Below are 16,449 nucleotides of genomic sequence, written 5' to 3'. Positions count from 1 at the left end.
AAATGGTTAAAGAATCATGAGTTCCAAAATACTTTAACACATAATAAGAAGGAAGAAAACGAAAACCACATATTTTACAGCACCACTCGCATAAATGCTAGTGGTCTTATACACGCATATACGTGTACACGAATCACAATGATATTTGTCCTATATACACGTATGCACGTATCCATAAATTTCTTTATACATGGCTCAAGGTCTTTAGATATAAATTTATCTCCTTAAAGAGATTTTTTTTAACCATTAAGAATAAGTTTTTTTTTTCACATCTTTATATATATATATATATATATATATATATTAACAATTTATGTTTTTTTTATTGGCTTTCTTATTATATATATTACTGTTTTTCAAGTGTTGATATTGGTTTGATTTTGGTTTCTCTTATGTTTGAACCTCAACAAAATCATCACTAATTAACTTAAATATTAATAATTGTGAATAAAATTAGTCTATGATTGGATGAACTCAGGAAAAGGTATGATAAGTAAAAAAAAGAGTGAAAAATAATAAAAAATTAATTAAGATGAGAACCTAGTGTATATTTGTCTCTCATGAACCCTATCACGTGTGTAGACTGGTTGCAAAATCCTAGCCTAGTGTTGGAGATTGAAAAAGTCAACATAATCAATAATGTAGTATTTTTAAACAAGAATTAGTATAGAAAAAAATGAAATCACCGATTATGTAGTAATTTTTGAACATGAATTATAGGGAAAAACATCAGAGTGTGTCAACTTTTACTATATTTCTCTTCATTTTTTTTTCACATCATCAGTCTCTTTCTTTCAAAATATAAAAAATAAACCAGAAAAAAAATATTTATAAAACACCCACATACACATTTACAAATTCCCAAATTTAATAAAGGTTTGGAATAAATATAATCTCTGCATTGCTATAGTGTATACAACTATTTGTACATTAAGAAACACATAGGTGAGCATTTGTAGCAGATATTTATATTCTTCGAAGAGAAGCCAATCTCTTTTCAAGTTCTTCAACATCTTTGGATTCTTCTGATCTGCATCCAAAAATAATTTTTTCTCTTAAAATACCACAGTCAACTCAACAAAAGAAAGTGTTTTAAAAGTTTTAACTGAAAGATCGAACAAGTTTTGAAGGGAAACAAATTTTGAAGGATAATCCAATACAAAACAGTGTAGTATAAAAAGGTTAAAATGTACCTTGGAGCAACATTTTCAGTATTTCTTGAAGCAATTCGCCCTTTTGGAGCAGAAGATAACTAGCATCATAAGAGACCAGCATCAGGCTCAACATTCAGAAAACTAAAGTAATGAAAAAATTAGTGCAAAGACAATGTTGTGTCCAAAACCAACCTGGGATGCAATATCCACTCCAATCTCATGAAGAACCTGTCATGAATAAAATGAAAATGTTAGAAAAAGGGAATACTTATAATAGCAGGCTGTATAAATAAGAAGTTGGTTATTTATATTCATCTGGTTAGTGAGCTCTTCCATTTCTTCCTCAGCTTCATCTTTGTCTAAAGTTTCATCAAATAGATTCTGACATCATCTCAATCTGCAAATATTATATGCTGAAGTGAAAAACAAATAACTTCTTATTCAATCTTTAGTGTGCAGAACCCTCTTTCATGAACTGAGAGTTGCTATTGTAATGCCAACCAATAGACACCAATGTTGATCCTTCTAACAACGTCTAACAATAATGACAAATTGTTCAGGCAACTGGGTTAAATGCTACCTAATGAAGACTAAACTGGATCATAGTTTAAAATAAAAGGCTACCACTAATGCATCAGAGCACATAAGAAATCTTGGTTAAAAGGGTAAATTACTGTCATGTCCAATTGTGCTGATTGCTTTTGGAATTCTCTGATCACTTTCACCTGTTTTGCTGGTGCCATTTGCTGAGAAGAAAAGATAACGCATCAATTTCACAAAAGAATCTCACATATATGAACTTTTGATTCAGTGACAACGTAAAATTGCTGAGAGAAGCCACTGTAGGTTACAGTCAACATAGCCAACGGGAGCTAGGTAACTTTTAACACAGGATCTTATTATGCTCAGTTCGCTTCCTTGGCAATGGCGTGTCAAGTTCAAGAAATTTTGGCCTTTAAATGTTCAAGTCTATATTAAGATTTTTTACTGCCAAGGAAAGGGAGCTTGAATAACAAAATGACTGCATTGCACACACATATAACAGTATCATAGAAATAGGTAAATGATATTACTTATGAAGCTCAAATTAACGTATAAATTACTCTGTTGAATGACATAAACTAATATACTATCATTCCCCGCAGACTAATGGTGGAGAATACACAAGTGAACTGGAAATCCAAAGTGAGATGAGATGAAACCACAGATATACAACAGGTTAAAAGATTATTATCAATATGATCTGTGGAGCACATAGACACAAAACAAGCATGGTTTTATGGCTCATAAGCAATTGTGGAGGAGATGCATTTAGATGAGAAACATACTTCATTTCCAGTTTTTGCTTCTCTCTTCATTTCTGCAACCAATTTTTTTTCCTGCAATTAACAAGGTAGTGAAGCACTAAAAGGAAATATGAAACAGAAAGAAAATCACTAAGAATGTCACTGTTATCATTATGTACCTCCATCTGAAGTGATGTTATCTCTCTTTCAATTCCTACAAGGACAAATAAAAGAAAAAGGAAACAAACATAAGTGTTGCCTTATGGAAATATGAACTAAATTTGAACTCTAGGTATTTTGTACCAATACCTTTAAATGTACATCCCAAAGATAAAAATAACAAGTAAATGAAGAGAAGAAAACAGAGAAGAACAATATCGAATGTCAAGCCTTACTAATTATTACTAATATTTTTAAAAGTACAGCCACATATGATATAGACCATTAGTGACACCCAACCTATGTTGATGCCAATGTTTGGAAAGAAATCCTTTAAGAAGAAATACATATGTAATTTGAGTATTATTTTGGTGTCCATCTTTTTGTTGATCCTAGCCATCAAGCATTTCATTTGCTTCTAGTTATTTTTTTTTTAATTTGAATGGAATTTTAAACATATATTATGGAATTAGCCATTAATAATGTTTGAGAAATCACATCAACTAGAGATATGACCAAGTTATGGTATATAAGTGGGTGTTAATCTCATCTTACAAGTCACTTTTGTGATATTAAGTGAAGCTTAAAGTCCATTTTCTAAAATGCTATCAGAACTTATTCTAGTTAGGTATGTTGAGTCTATTGTGCCATCCATTATCAACCCTTTCTATTCCACACTCAATATTCTAGTCTTCTGCATGAGGGAGTACATTGAAGATCTCACAACAACCAAAGATATAACCAAATTATAGTTTATGAGTAGGTGTAAACTTTACCTTACAAGTTAGTTTTGTGAGGTTGAGTTAAACTTAAAGTATATTTCCTAAGAAATAATAACAAGTATCATACCCATCAAGCACAAACCTCCTTCCAAAAATATTAAACTATACATGCAGGAAATTATAAAAATCATAGCATAGGCAAACAATATAAGGAAACAAAAATGATTGGTTAAAATTCAAGGCAAGGGTTTTAAAGAAAACCATTTGGGATATATAGATTACAAGAAACCATTAAGGTAAAGAGTGAGCTACTTAGGACAAAAGTAAAAATTAGGAGCAAGGACAAAATTAAAGTTGAGAAATATTGTTGAAAGTTGAGGTAACTTGGACTTACGTATATAAGCCTGAATATTTTCTTAAAATTTCCTTGTGAGGTACCACCATCTAGGTACCATAATGGATCATGAAAGGTAGATGATGTATCAAGAAGTGATAGTTTATCAACTTTACTAACTGTGGAAATAAAATGAAAAGAATTAACATTGATAACTAGTTGAGATGTATTATCATATATGTGTTAGCGGTCAAGTGCAAAGTGACTAGTCTTGCCACAAATTTGACATTGGATCTTTGTATTCTACCAAGAGTGAAAAGAAGAAGAAATTCAAGAATTTTAATTGCATTTTCTTGCACTAAAGGAATGAGGATTTTTTGTTTGGAAAAGGATTACACGATTGACCACGACCAAATTTGTGAGGAGTAAAAAAATAACGAGTGCGTTGAAAAGATGAAGCAAGAGTTGATGGTGGAACATAAGCAACATTAGCTTAAAACAAATAAATGATCAACAAAAGTCCTCACCTTATCAAATCTTTCTTCTCGAGCCAGTAAGAAAACCTCAATCCCTTCCACAATGTAAGGATCAAGACGTGATGTTATGGAAGTAATGAACGAATCATATTCATAGGATAAGCCAACAAAAATAGATTTAATGTGATTGTCAGTGCTAGGAGGACATCCAACAATGGCCAAGGTGTATACTGTCTTGTTGATATCAAGACGTAAATAAGAGAATGGTGTGATCATGTTTGGGATTACAAAGTTGAAGCTTGAGCTTTTTAAAGTGAGCATGTATTTGAGAGGTACAATAAGTTTGAAGCTTGGTCCATATTTGATAGAAGGAATCAAGACCCATCATCTTGGTGAGGATGAGAGTATTCATTGAAGCTAGAAGTCATGCTACAATTAATTGGTCTTACTCATCATAGTTAAGAAACACAACACTTATAGTATCACTATGTTCATCTTCTTCAGTGGCAAATCTTGCATGAAGGAAGATCCATCCAAGAAGTACGACAATTTTAATCCTCTTATAGCGACAATGACATGTAATTCTTTTATCTTTTTTTTTTCTTATCATTAGTTTTTTTCTATCTTCTTTCTTTATTTGTAAAATCAATTTTTACACATAGGAGTTACTTTGTAGGATTGTCATTGACTAATGTAGACAATGAATTTGAGGTTAAGCATTTGAAGGTCCACGATTTCTTTGAGAAACACAATATTCTTAGCTATAAAAGAAAAAAAATCCAATTATTTAAATTGTAAGCCATTTTATAATCTCCTTTAAACATTAGACATTAGTTGTTTTTCTCTTTGCTATAGTCACTACTAAATAGCCATAAGTTTTTAGGAATAGATTATAATCACTACTCAATAGCCATAAGTTTTTAGGAATAGATTCTTCCTTGTTATGAATGGACTTTGTGCTTCATCTATAATACCTGGTAATGTATTTGGTGAAACTTTCACAACAACTATAAACATACACCCACTAAATAAATAGGTCTAAATTTATTTAACCTTCTAGATTATTACATTTTGGTATAAAAGTTACAAACACGAACAATATTTTGTTTTGTAAAATGTTAAACAAGAGAGAGGGAGGTTACCTTATCAAACAAAACTGAAATTTTGACTCAAAACGAAGAACAAACAAAGAATAATCCGAGAATGTTTATTATGAATCGTGATGAAGATAAACAATATCAATTATAGATAAAAGAGAGGGATATGGAATAGTAGTATCATACATAAATTGAGATATAGGTGAATTATGATTACAAAGATTTTGAATGCTATTTTATGTATTAAAAACAAATAGAGCTACATACCCATATTATAGTTAGTCACTTCAATATCATCATCATTGTCATGTGCCTATTTATTTAAATAAAATGAAAACTCATTTTGGAAAATATAAAATAAAATAAAGATTAAGTTTGACAAAAAAATTTAATTTATCTTAGTGAGACAAATTGATCATCTTCATTTTCAATACAAATATTTAAATCTATACACTACAAGAAAAACATGAAATAGAAACTATCTTGTGTACCCATATTTCTATTTCATGATTTCTATTTATTATAAAAAAAATTGATTTCTATTTCATGATTTTCTTATTATAATATCAAATAATGAAAATCTATCTTGTGTACTCATATTTGTGGAATAATAATTTTTTAAGTTTAGATTTAATAATATATATATAAAAAAAATTTCAGGTGAGAAGAAAAAAACTTATAATTTTTTAAATCAAAATTTTGGCGGTAAAAATTATAGAGGAAAACTTATTTTTTACTGAGACGGAAAAAAATGTTTTCGGTAGTGTACTTATTTTTTATTAAGTAAAAAGAGAACAATTTGAATACTTTTTTATATTGATTTTTTTAATTTGTTTTTATTACAAATTAGAAAAGTTAATGTTTTTATTGGTCTGTAAGAAAATTTTAAAGTATATTTTAAAAATTAGAAGGAGTATTTAACAAGTTGTCGTTTTTAAAAATAATTATATAGTGTTATCTTATTATTAGAGAATCATGTTTAGTTAATGAGGTTGGCATACAAAGATGAAATTGAAAAAGAACGAATTCAATATAAATTTAATTAGTGATTTATTCATCCATCAGTGAAACATACATGTGTTTTTATCTTAGTATCAATTAATTGTGTTCAATTAACGAATGCCATTTGATTAATTCATATATACTGAAGTCCAATTAACATAAACCTTGTTTATTTAACAAGTTGTTGTTTTGTAAAATACATGTAATAAAACAGATAATTTTTAGGGATAAAATTTAAATATTATTTATGCTGGTTCTAATTAAAATTAACGTTTTATCATAATAACATTACATTATGGTCATTTATTACATATTCCAGATATGAAACTTCAATCCTCAATGTAATATTCACATTGTATTTATTGAAAAATGTTTTTTTTACGTACAACCTCTACCTTATATTTCAATAAATATTAATATTTTAGTTAGTTATAATATTTTTAATTTTAAAAATTATTTTAATATTTTATATTTTTCTTATATTTTTATTAAAAAAAATTTATTTTATTTTATTTATTTTTTATTATTTTTGTTATGGGTGTAAAGTGGAGTTGAGTGTCAAAATATCATCATCCATTTATTACATCAGATTATACTTACACGTCATTTTTTAAATTATTATATTAACACAAAGTGAATATATAATATAAACAGTTTTACATTTTTAATACAAAGCGTTAAAAATGAAAATATTATTATTATTAATGGGGTTATGTACATTGTAAAAAGAAATAACAATATAATGTTTTTAAATAAAGAAAATGTTTATGTGGAATTTTAATAGAATTTGGCTATACGTGTTAATGCAATTTACTCTATTTTTTAAACAGATATTTATTTAGTATAAAAATTCATAAACATATGTCATAAAATAAAATAAAAAGACACACAACCATGAAAATAGTAATTATTAGTGTTATTCTATTTTCAAACATATGAACACCATACAACACGTTTTTTACATTATTAAAATAATGTCAATTTTACTTTTAATATACTAAATTTTACTAAGAATTTAATAAAATTCATGTGAATTCTACTAAAATTAAAAATATTAAAATAATTAAAAGTATTATTATTTAAATAAAATTTTGTCCCTTGGAATTAACCCAAGTTATATTGTTAACTTGCTATGTAGAGAATTATCACAGTACATATTCCATTACCAAAAGGGTGATGTACTGCAATATAAATAAAATAATAAAATAAAAAAATAAAAAAAAACTAAGGCAAGAAATGGAGTGTAAAAACCCTACTCCAAGGTTTGTATTGTTGCAATGAAAATGAAAAATCCTATATAAGCCAAAGCTGTCTCTGTGTGGCTGTAACCCTAGTTGCACAGAGCCACCGTTTGGCTCTACAAGACTACCCTTCTCCATTTTGTTTCCTGACCCTTTCCCTTCTTCACCATTTTTTGCCTCTTTCATCATCCCCAACATCTTCACGGTGAGTGCTGCTTCAAAATTCATCAATCTCTCAAATTCTCATCTGGGTCTTCTTTCTTTCCCCTGTTTTTTTAATTATCTTTCACGACCCAACTAGATAAAGATTTGATTTTTGTTCTAATTTTCTTGATTTTTTGTCCCATTTCATTTTGGTGTCTTAGAGGTAAGAGGGACTACAGAACTGTGTCACCATGTCGGACGAGGAAAGGGAGGAGAAGGAGTTGGATCTCTCTTCTGCGGAAGTGGTCACCAAATATAAGACCGCTGCTGAGATCGTTAACAGTGTGTTTCTCACTCTCTCAATGTCTTTCTCAAGTTCTTTCTGTGTTTTTGTTTTTTTTTTCTACATTGGACACACTTTTTTGCTGAAACCCACTCCAAATTCGCTGCTTTTTATTTATACGTGTATGCATATGTACGATTTCATGAACTTTATTGTTTGTTTGTGTATGATTTTTCAGAGGCCTTGAAGTTAGTTATTTCAGAATGCAAACCTAAGGCAAAAATTGTGGACCTTTGTGAGAAAGGGGATTCATATATTAGAGAGTAAGCTTTTGTATATTCTTATGAACAATGTCTTTGATATTTTTTAAAGATATGTATATGTAATTGATTTTCTGTTATTTATTTATATTTGTGGAATTTTGCTCATAGGGTTTGTTTTGGGCCTGTGTAGGCAAACTGGAAATGTGTACAAGAACGTGAAGAGGAAGATTGAGCGAGGTGTTGCTTTTCCGACATGTTTATCAGTAAACAACTTGGTCTGCCATTTCTCTCCACTAGCCAGTGATGAGGCCGTGTTGGAAGAAGGTGATATATTGAAAATGTAAGATTTTCAGTGCTTGAATTTGTGACTATTTGTGGGGAAATGGGGCCTGTGTTTTTTGCTATTACTCAGACGTTGATGGTTGCTTCTCTGTTTGTTTGCAGTGATATGGCTTGTCATATAGATGGTTTCATTGCTGCGGTGGCTCACACCCATGTACTTCAGGAAGGTCCTGTTTCAGGAAGGGCAGCCGATGTCATTGCTGCTGCAAATACTGCTGCAGAGGTGGCCTTGAGGCTTGTCAGGCCAGGAAAGAAGGTAAACATTTTGTAACTAGTTTTTACTGTAGCTGCATTTCTATAATTGTTTGATTTGGTTTCATTACGTGTTGCTTTTTTTTACTGTACCTTTTTTGGTGGGTGTAAGGTCATATGATATATAAGCAATTCGGCTTATTTATTTTGGAGATAAATTAGGTCGGTTATGTGTGTTGTTGATTGTGGGTTCTTGTTTGCCTAAATGTGTGCCTTTTGGATTTTGATCTCTAGATGATGTAAACTGTTATGGGCCATGGATAAAATCCGATGAAGCTTAATTGTCATAGTTACACTGATAGAGATCATATATGTCTTTTCTTGTTGTGTTGGTACTGTATTCTGCATAATGAATATTATCATGGAATTTCATCAAGGACTTCATTTGTCGCTACTCTAATTGAAATCGTTGTTAAAAGATTTTTTTTCCAGTTTTCCACCTTTTCTTGAAATTATTTAAATTTGATTTATAATGTATTGTAATTTGAACAATTTATCTCTGTATGATGAAGAAATTATTGGCTATGGATAAATTCCAATGAAGCCTGTTTTTGTCATAGTTACACTGACAGAGAATTGTTGATTTTTTTTCTCTTTGTTTTGTTATTTTTCCTGCATGATGGTTTCTGTCATGTACTGTTATCAAACGCATTGTTTTATTTTAATTCGGATGAAATTTTAGAAGAATTATGAACATGATTTAATTTTTCTTTACATACCACCCCTCCTAAAATCTTAATGTGATCCATAATATCGTAATTTAAATGTGTGAACTGATCTCTATATGATGAAGAAATTCTAGGCTATGGATAAAGTTCAATGATGCCTATTTCTGTCATAGTTACACTGATAGAGAGTTGTTCATACTCTGTTCTATTTATACCTGACTGACTGATTACCACCATTGGCATAATGGATCTGTAGTCAACCAGGCAAAAATATATGGTATCTAGGATGGTTCATGTAATGTGAAATATGCCTGTTTCTCAAGTTTTTGTTGCATTTTTTATGCTAAATGTGGTTATGTATTAAAGGTTTAAGATATTCTATACCTGTATAATCTCCTAATATACTTTAAATGTTAATGTAATCTGACTCTCTTGTTATAGATTTATCAGTGAAGATCTAGATTATAATAATTGTAGCAAATGTTAAACGTATATTAAAGGTAACTTTGCCGAGGTGATCAGTATCAAATTGGTTTCCTCTTTTCCCTGTTGCTGACACTAGAATTGGCTGGAAATAATTTCATGTCTGTGCTGATTTATATAGTCAGCACACTTGTCTAGTATAGCCAACAAAACATGGTGCTTTAGTATACTATTTTATGTTACTGTAATATGCCTTTCTTTTTAGCCTTGTCAGTGTATGTCTGGATTCTGATTTTTTAGCAAATATTAAATCTGTAAGAAATGCAACTTTGCCGAGGTGATCAGAACCTTATTGGTTTCCTCTTTTCCCTGTTGCTGATACTAGAATTGGCTGAAAATAGTTTCATGGCTGTGCTGATTTATATAGTCAGCACACTTGTCTAGTATAGCCAACAAAACATGGTGCATTTATATACTATTTTATATTACTGCAATTTTCCTCCCTTGTCAGCCTTGTCAGTGTATGTCTGGATTCTGATTTTTTTAGCAAATATTAAATCTGTTAGGAAGGCAACTTTGCCGAGGTGATCAGAACCATATTGGTTTCCTCTTTTCCCTGTTGCCTATACTAGAATTGGCTGATAATAGTTTCATGGCTGTGCTGATTTATATAGTCAGAACACTTGTCTAGTATAGCCAACAAAACATGGTTCCTTTATATACTATTTTATGTTACTGCAATTTTCCTCCCTTGTCAGCCTTGTCAGTGTATGTCTGGATTCTGATTTTTTAGCAAATATTAAATCTGTAAGAAAGGCAACTTTGCCGAGGTGATCAGAACCATATTGGTTTCCTCTTTTCCCTGTTGCCTATACTAGAATTGGCTGAGAATAGTTTCATGACTGTGCTGCTTTATATAGTCAGTACACTTGTCTAGTATAGCCAACAAAACATGGTGTCTTGATATACTATTTTATATTACTGTAATTTGCCTTCTTAGCCTTGTCAGTGTGTATGTCTGGATTCTGATTTTTTAGCAAATATTATATCCGTAAGAATGGCAACTTTGCCGAGGTGATCAGAACCATATTGGTTTCCTCTTTTCCCTGTTGCCGATACTTGATTTGGCTGAGAATAGTTTCATGGTTGTGCTGATTGTATACAGTCAGTACTCTTGTCTAGTATAGCCAACATTGTGCTCGATTTTAACCATTATCCTTTATCCGTTGTTTTCTCATTAATATTCTTTTAATGTTTTTGTAATTGGCCTCTCTTGTTAGTTTTATCAGTATATCCTGATTCTAATATTTGTAGCAACGTTAAAGCTTTTAACAAAGGCAACTTTGCCGAGGTGATCAGTATCATATTGGTTTCCTCCTTTCCCTGTTGCCAAAACTAGAATTGGCTGAAAATAGTTTCATGATTGTGCTGGTTTATATTTTTATTGCAGTACACTTGTCTAGTATAGCCAACATAAAAATACCCTGTAGAAGTCTTTACTTATCGTTATTTTTTATAGAATTAGAAAAGAGGGAAACATCATATTCAAACCATTAATTTGGTTTAGTTATTTTAATTATTTCTGACGTGGGATTGAATGCCTTTCCATTTATAAAACCTTAGTAAGGTTAACTTTGCTTTGATGATTAAGGGCCTATTGACTTCCTCCTTTCCCTATTGTTTAATTTAAAATAAGTTGAAAATTATCTTTTGGTGATGCTGATTTATTATTGACAGCATGTTTGTCTATTTTAACCGCATTAACATTATTGTTCATATACACAAGTAAGTAGATGCTCATTCTTCTTTTTAATCGAATTATTTTTTCACAGAACAAGGATGTAACTGATGCTATTCAAAAGGTTGCTGCTGCCTATGACTGTAAAATTGTTGAAGGTGTTCTCAGCCACCAAATGAAGCAGTTTGTTATTGATGGGAATAAAGTTGTGCTTAGTTTGTCTAATCCAGACACAAGGGTTGACGAAGCAGAGTTTGAGGAGAACGAAGTTTATGCAATTGATATAGTAACAAGCACGGGAGATGGCAAGGTAAGTTAGTTATATCAACATATTTCCTAGTATTGTACACCATATGCAAAATGTAAATTTTCATTGTCTTGCAGCCGAAGTTATTTGATGAGAAACAGACAACCATCTATAAGAGGGCTGTTGATAAGAGTTATCACTTGAAGATGAAAGCATCTAGGTTCATCTTCAGTGAAATCAGTCAGAAATTTCCTATTATGCCATTTTCTGCTAGGTAACTTAACTTTTTTTTATACTCCATCTACTAGTATTCTAATTCTGATCCTATTATGTCATTTCTCTTAAAATTTCATTTGTTTTGTAATAGGGCTTTGGAAGAGAAAAGAGCTCGTCTGGGTTTAGTGGAATGTGTCAACCATGAGCTCTTGCAGCCATATCCTGTTCTGCATGAAAAGCCTGGTAAAAAACCTTTGACTGGTAGCATAATTACATAGCCAGATGTAATTTATTTAAGCCTTTGTATGATTGATTACACTGTTTGTTTTTCAGGTGATTATGTTGCTCACATCAAATTCACAGTCTTGTTAATGCCAAATGGATCGGATCGGGTCACATCTCATCCACTCCAAGAATTGCAGCCTACAAAAACTATAGATGATCCTGATATTAAGGCCTGGCTAGCCTTGGGCACAAAAACAAAGAAAAAGGGTGGTGGAAAGAAGAAAAAAGGTAGGTTGCTGTTTGGTTTGTATCATACTTTTATATTCTTGAACAAATCATCTAAAATTTTATTATTCCTTGTGTTGAATGGCTTAATAAATAGCAATGTTTGATTGTTTGTACAGGTAAGAAAGGGGACAAGGTAGATGAGTCAGCTGAAGCTGAGCCTATGGACTCAACAAACGGGGCCACTTCTTAAGATTGAGTTAAACCCATCCTCTCTCCCCAAACAATGAAAGAAATTTTCATTTCATTACCCCTTTTCAATTTTGGTACATTGTTCACCAAATTGTATTTTGTTGGATTATGAATTTTAGTATAGTTTTCCGACCTTGATTCCAGTAGCAATTTTCATATGGTTCCTTAAAAAAACCAAACCGTTCACTTCAATGGTTTGGTTAATTATCCAAACTGTTTGTTAATTTGATAAAATGGTTTGGTTTTTGGTGAACTGAATCTGAATTAAATAGTTTTGGGCTGATTTTTAAAGCCAAACCAGTTTCAAGTTGGTTTTTGAATCATTTTGTCTAAAACCGTCTTTTTTATTAGTTTTCCAATAATTTTTGTGAAATATGTAAATTTTGAGATGAGTTGAAGCTGAAGGGGTTTGAATTCCATGGGTGAGGCAAACTTGAATTTGATAAGTTATCTCAAACAATTAAGTTAAATAACTGAGTAAAGTTATCTTCTATCCTTTCTTTTTGTGCAATGCAGAACATTCGTAATTTAAAAATCAGAATCAATGATTGTGCATACCTATATTATTTTCAAAAGAAATTCATGCTACTTAGAGTAAAGCATTCAAGTTGAATTGTACAGAATACTATGTTTAAATGCTTTTAACAAACTGATGAATTGAGTTGAATTTATTTTAATAACTTCTGCAGTAATAAAAAACGTTACTGTACTTATACATTATGTTTTTATAATAGAATATTTAATATAATTATGTCATTCTAAAATTAATTTTAAATGAATTAAATTTTATTATTGAAATGAGGGTTAACTCTGAGAAGGAACTTTAATGTGTTTTCTTGGCTATGAGTGTTTAAAATTTGTTAAAGTGGAACTTTTTATTTCATTGATTATTAAAAGTTATCAATGCCTTGTTGAAAATTTCATTTTTGGTACTTGTACCTGTTTTATTTTAAAACTAAAGGGTCAAAAGGTAAATTTTTTATGAAAACCCAGCATAATTTCTGTTTTAGTTCAATTTTCGGTTTTAATCATTTTAAAGTTTTTAAAATATTTTAAGAATAATATTTTGACAATATAATGCATGTGATTAAATTTCTAAGGAGATGGACTTCCTGAATGTATTGAAGATAACGTTTAACAGATATTTAAATGTATTTTTAGCTAAAGTTAGTAAATTTTGATTTTGGTTCTTATAACTTTTTATTTTATTTCTATCAGATAGGAAATTGTTTTTTAACTTTTATAAAATGTGAAATTTAAGATTTTTTAGAAAATACATGTTGACATTATTTAAAAAATTGTGTGCTTATGTAAATATTGACGCTGACAATCTCATAGCATATGTCTCCTATTTTGGTTTGGTGTTAACTTTAATGTGTAATTCTTTTATTCCATCTCTAACTTTTTTTTTTAAAATACAATTTCATTATTATTATATCTATAAGTACAAACCAATAATATAATAGTTAATCAAATTTTGCTCATCAACTATCTTCAAAATTGTGCTAATTGGAAAACCAAATTTATACTCGTAACTATAGTTTGTGCATACCAAGTAATCCAAGAAGTAAAAACTTTCATATCTCAAAAAATACTTTTGACTTTAATATTGTTTTCATTTGAAGTGGAGAGATTAAGGTTGCTCAAACTATGGAGAAAGTCAGGTAAAAAACGGCTTGATGAAACAAAATTCTTATGCATTCTCAAAGAAAAAATATATCTACTAATATATCATACACAACATATACTTCTTATATTTTGATCCTTTAATGTTATATGATGTTTATATGGTGTTTAAAGATGCAATATCCTCTATTTGCAGTTGGCATTGAACTTAACCTAACTCATATTTTAAACTATTGCGAATATTATTTCCTAGCAAAAAACACAACATAAAAGTTTTATGATACCAAACAATATCATCATTCTTATATTATTTATGTCATGTATTCACGGGATGAACAAATTATTTGTAATTTATATTCATAGTACAAATCTAACTTGATATGCATGAATTTATTGATGTATTGCTATTTACAACACATGTCATTCCAAAGAGGATACTCTTTATCTGAGATAAGCAATGGTGAGCTTAATTTTTTTATCTTTTGTTTTAGTCCAAATTATGGTATGTTTTTGTATATATGATTTTTTTTTTCTAATTCATTACCTTTAGTTATTAATCTAGATGATGCAAGAAACGCAAAAAGAAAAAGGAAAAATATACTTGCTGAATTGCACAACAAAAATGTTAAAGGAAGATGTACTGCAATTGAAGTGTTGAACTCAATTGACATATCTAAACAAAAAAATATAAATTAGACCCACAAATATTTTTTACAATTTTGAACCATAAAATTTAAGATGATTTAGGTCTTATGTTAGCTTATTAAATGTAATAGCCTAAGGTAAAATAATTATTCTGCTAACTTATGTTCTTAGACTATTTTTTGTAAACGAATAAATTTGTCCACTAATCGTCTATTTACAATGAAAACTACATGATAATTGTCAATGTATATGCAATTGCAGTTAAAAGTTATTACAATGCACCATATGATGTTCAAAACAAGATACAAGTTATTACAATGCACCATATGATGTTCAAAACAAGATACTCTTAACTGAGATGAATTGTGGTGGGGTTTATTTTTAATTTTGGTTATTTCCAAAGTATTTTTTTTTGTATAAGTATTTTCAAAATTATAAATATTGATTCAGATATTCATCCAAACAATGCGCAAAATGGAAGTAAAAAACTAAGTAATATAGTTGCTCAAATATCTAAATAGTAAATCTAAATTAGACATACAAATATTTCTCATTTCTGATATCAGACATGGGTATGAATGAAAGTGATTCACAATTCTCAACAATGAAATTGAAGATTACTCAAAGCTAGCATGAGCTTACTAACTGTTTTAGCTTGTCAGGTCAAATAGTTATTATGGTACTATATATTATTAGTTTATTTTTTTTAAACTATCTAGTAACAACTTATTTAAAACAAAAACTAAGGGTCCAATTGTTACTGTACATGCAAGTGCTTTTAATAGTTGTCAGAATGCACCATATCACATTGAAAACAAAATACTATTAACTTAGATGAATTGTGGTGAGGTTCATTTGTATTTTTTTCTCAAATATGTTTTATTTTTGTATATATGGTGTATTTTTTTGTAATTCATTAGCTTTAGTTATTCATCCAAATGATGCAAACAATGCAAGAACAAAAAAGAAATATATGTTTGTTGAATTGCACAATAGAAATGACAAGGGAAGAGCTAGTATAACTTTTTTAGATGTTTATCTATCTGTAACATGAAATTAAGTGTTGAACTCAATTCACATATTTACCTTGAAAATATATATTCTTTCAAAACCTATTCATTTAGATTCTTTTATTTTTTAAAATTTATTATTGAAGAATTAAACTATGATAAAATAAGCATGTCTGAAAGGCATGCATCTTTGTCTCAATGTTTTACTGTTGAACAAGTTGATGTTTACGAGAATATCATGACAGTAGTATTTTTCGAAGTTGGTGAATTTTTTTCTTATATGGATATGGTGGATCAAGTTGATGTCTACGAGAATATCACGACAACAGTATTTTCTGAAGTTGGCAGATTTTTTTCTTATACAGATATGGTGGCACAAAAAAAAATTCATGTGGAGAACATTGTCCACTTTCATGATA

The 16,449-nt window shown here is 29.7% G+C and overlaps 1 protein-coding gene and 1 pseudogene across 1 annotated transcript; one reads left to right on the top strand and one right to left on the bottom strand.

Annotated features, from left to right (window-relative positions):
* Positions 1 to 951: 951 nt before the first annotated feature.
* LOC137824540 (vacuolar protein sorting-associated protein 2 homolog 2-like) lies at positions 952 to 4,407 on the bottom strand (annotated as a pseudogene).
* A 3,049-nt stretch (positions 4,408 to 7,456) lies between these two features.
* LOC137825998 (ERBB-3 BINDING PROTEIN 1) lies at positions 7,457 to 12,892 on the top strand. Its single transcript, XM_068631832.1, has 10 exons — positions 7,457 to 7,676; positions 7,837 to 7,957; positions 8,137 to 8,221; positions 8,352 to 8,501; positions 8,606 to 8,759; positions 11,679 to 11,894; positions 11,969 to 12,105; positions 12,199 to 12,290; positions 12,381 to 12,560; positions 12,677 to 12,892. The coding sequence occupies exons 2-10, from the start codon at positions 7,867 to 7,869 to the stop codon at positions 12,748 to 12,750; spliced, it is 1,179 nt and encodes a 392-aa protein (XP_068487933.1). The 5' UTR covers positions 7,457 to 7,676; positions 7,837 to 7,866; the 3' UTR covers positions 12,751 to 12,892.
* Positions 12,893 to 16,449: the final 3,557 nt, after the last annotated feature.

The sequence above is a fragment of the Phaseolus vulgaris genome, chromosome 8 (genome assembly GCF_051622355.1).
Source record: "Phaseolus vulgaris cultivar YP4 chromosome 8, ASM5162235v1, whole genome shotgun sequence".
In the NCBI taxonomy this organism is placed as follows: Eukaryota; Viridiplantae; Streptophyta; class Magnoliopsida; order Fabales; family Fabaceae; genus Phaseolus; species Phaseolus vulgaris.
Note: the sequence above shows the minus strand (reverse complement) of the source record. Positions and strands in the feature narration are given on the sequence as shown.

Bases quoted from the DNA above. Each gene is read 5' to 3' on its own strand.
- LOC137825998 (XM_068631832.1), top strand. From the start codon at position 7,867: ATGTCGGACGAGGAAAGGGAGGAGAAGGAGTTGGATCTCTCTTCTGCG. The intron at 8,502-8,605 runs GTAAGATTTTCA...GTTTGTTTGCAG, and splicing joins GAAGGTGATATATTGAAAAT to TGATATGGCTTGTCATATAG. The intron at 8,760-11,678 runs GTAAACATTTTG...ATTTTTTCACAG, and splicing joins TTGTCAGGCCAGGAAAGAAG to AACAAGGATGTAACTGATGC.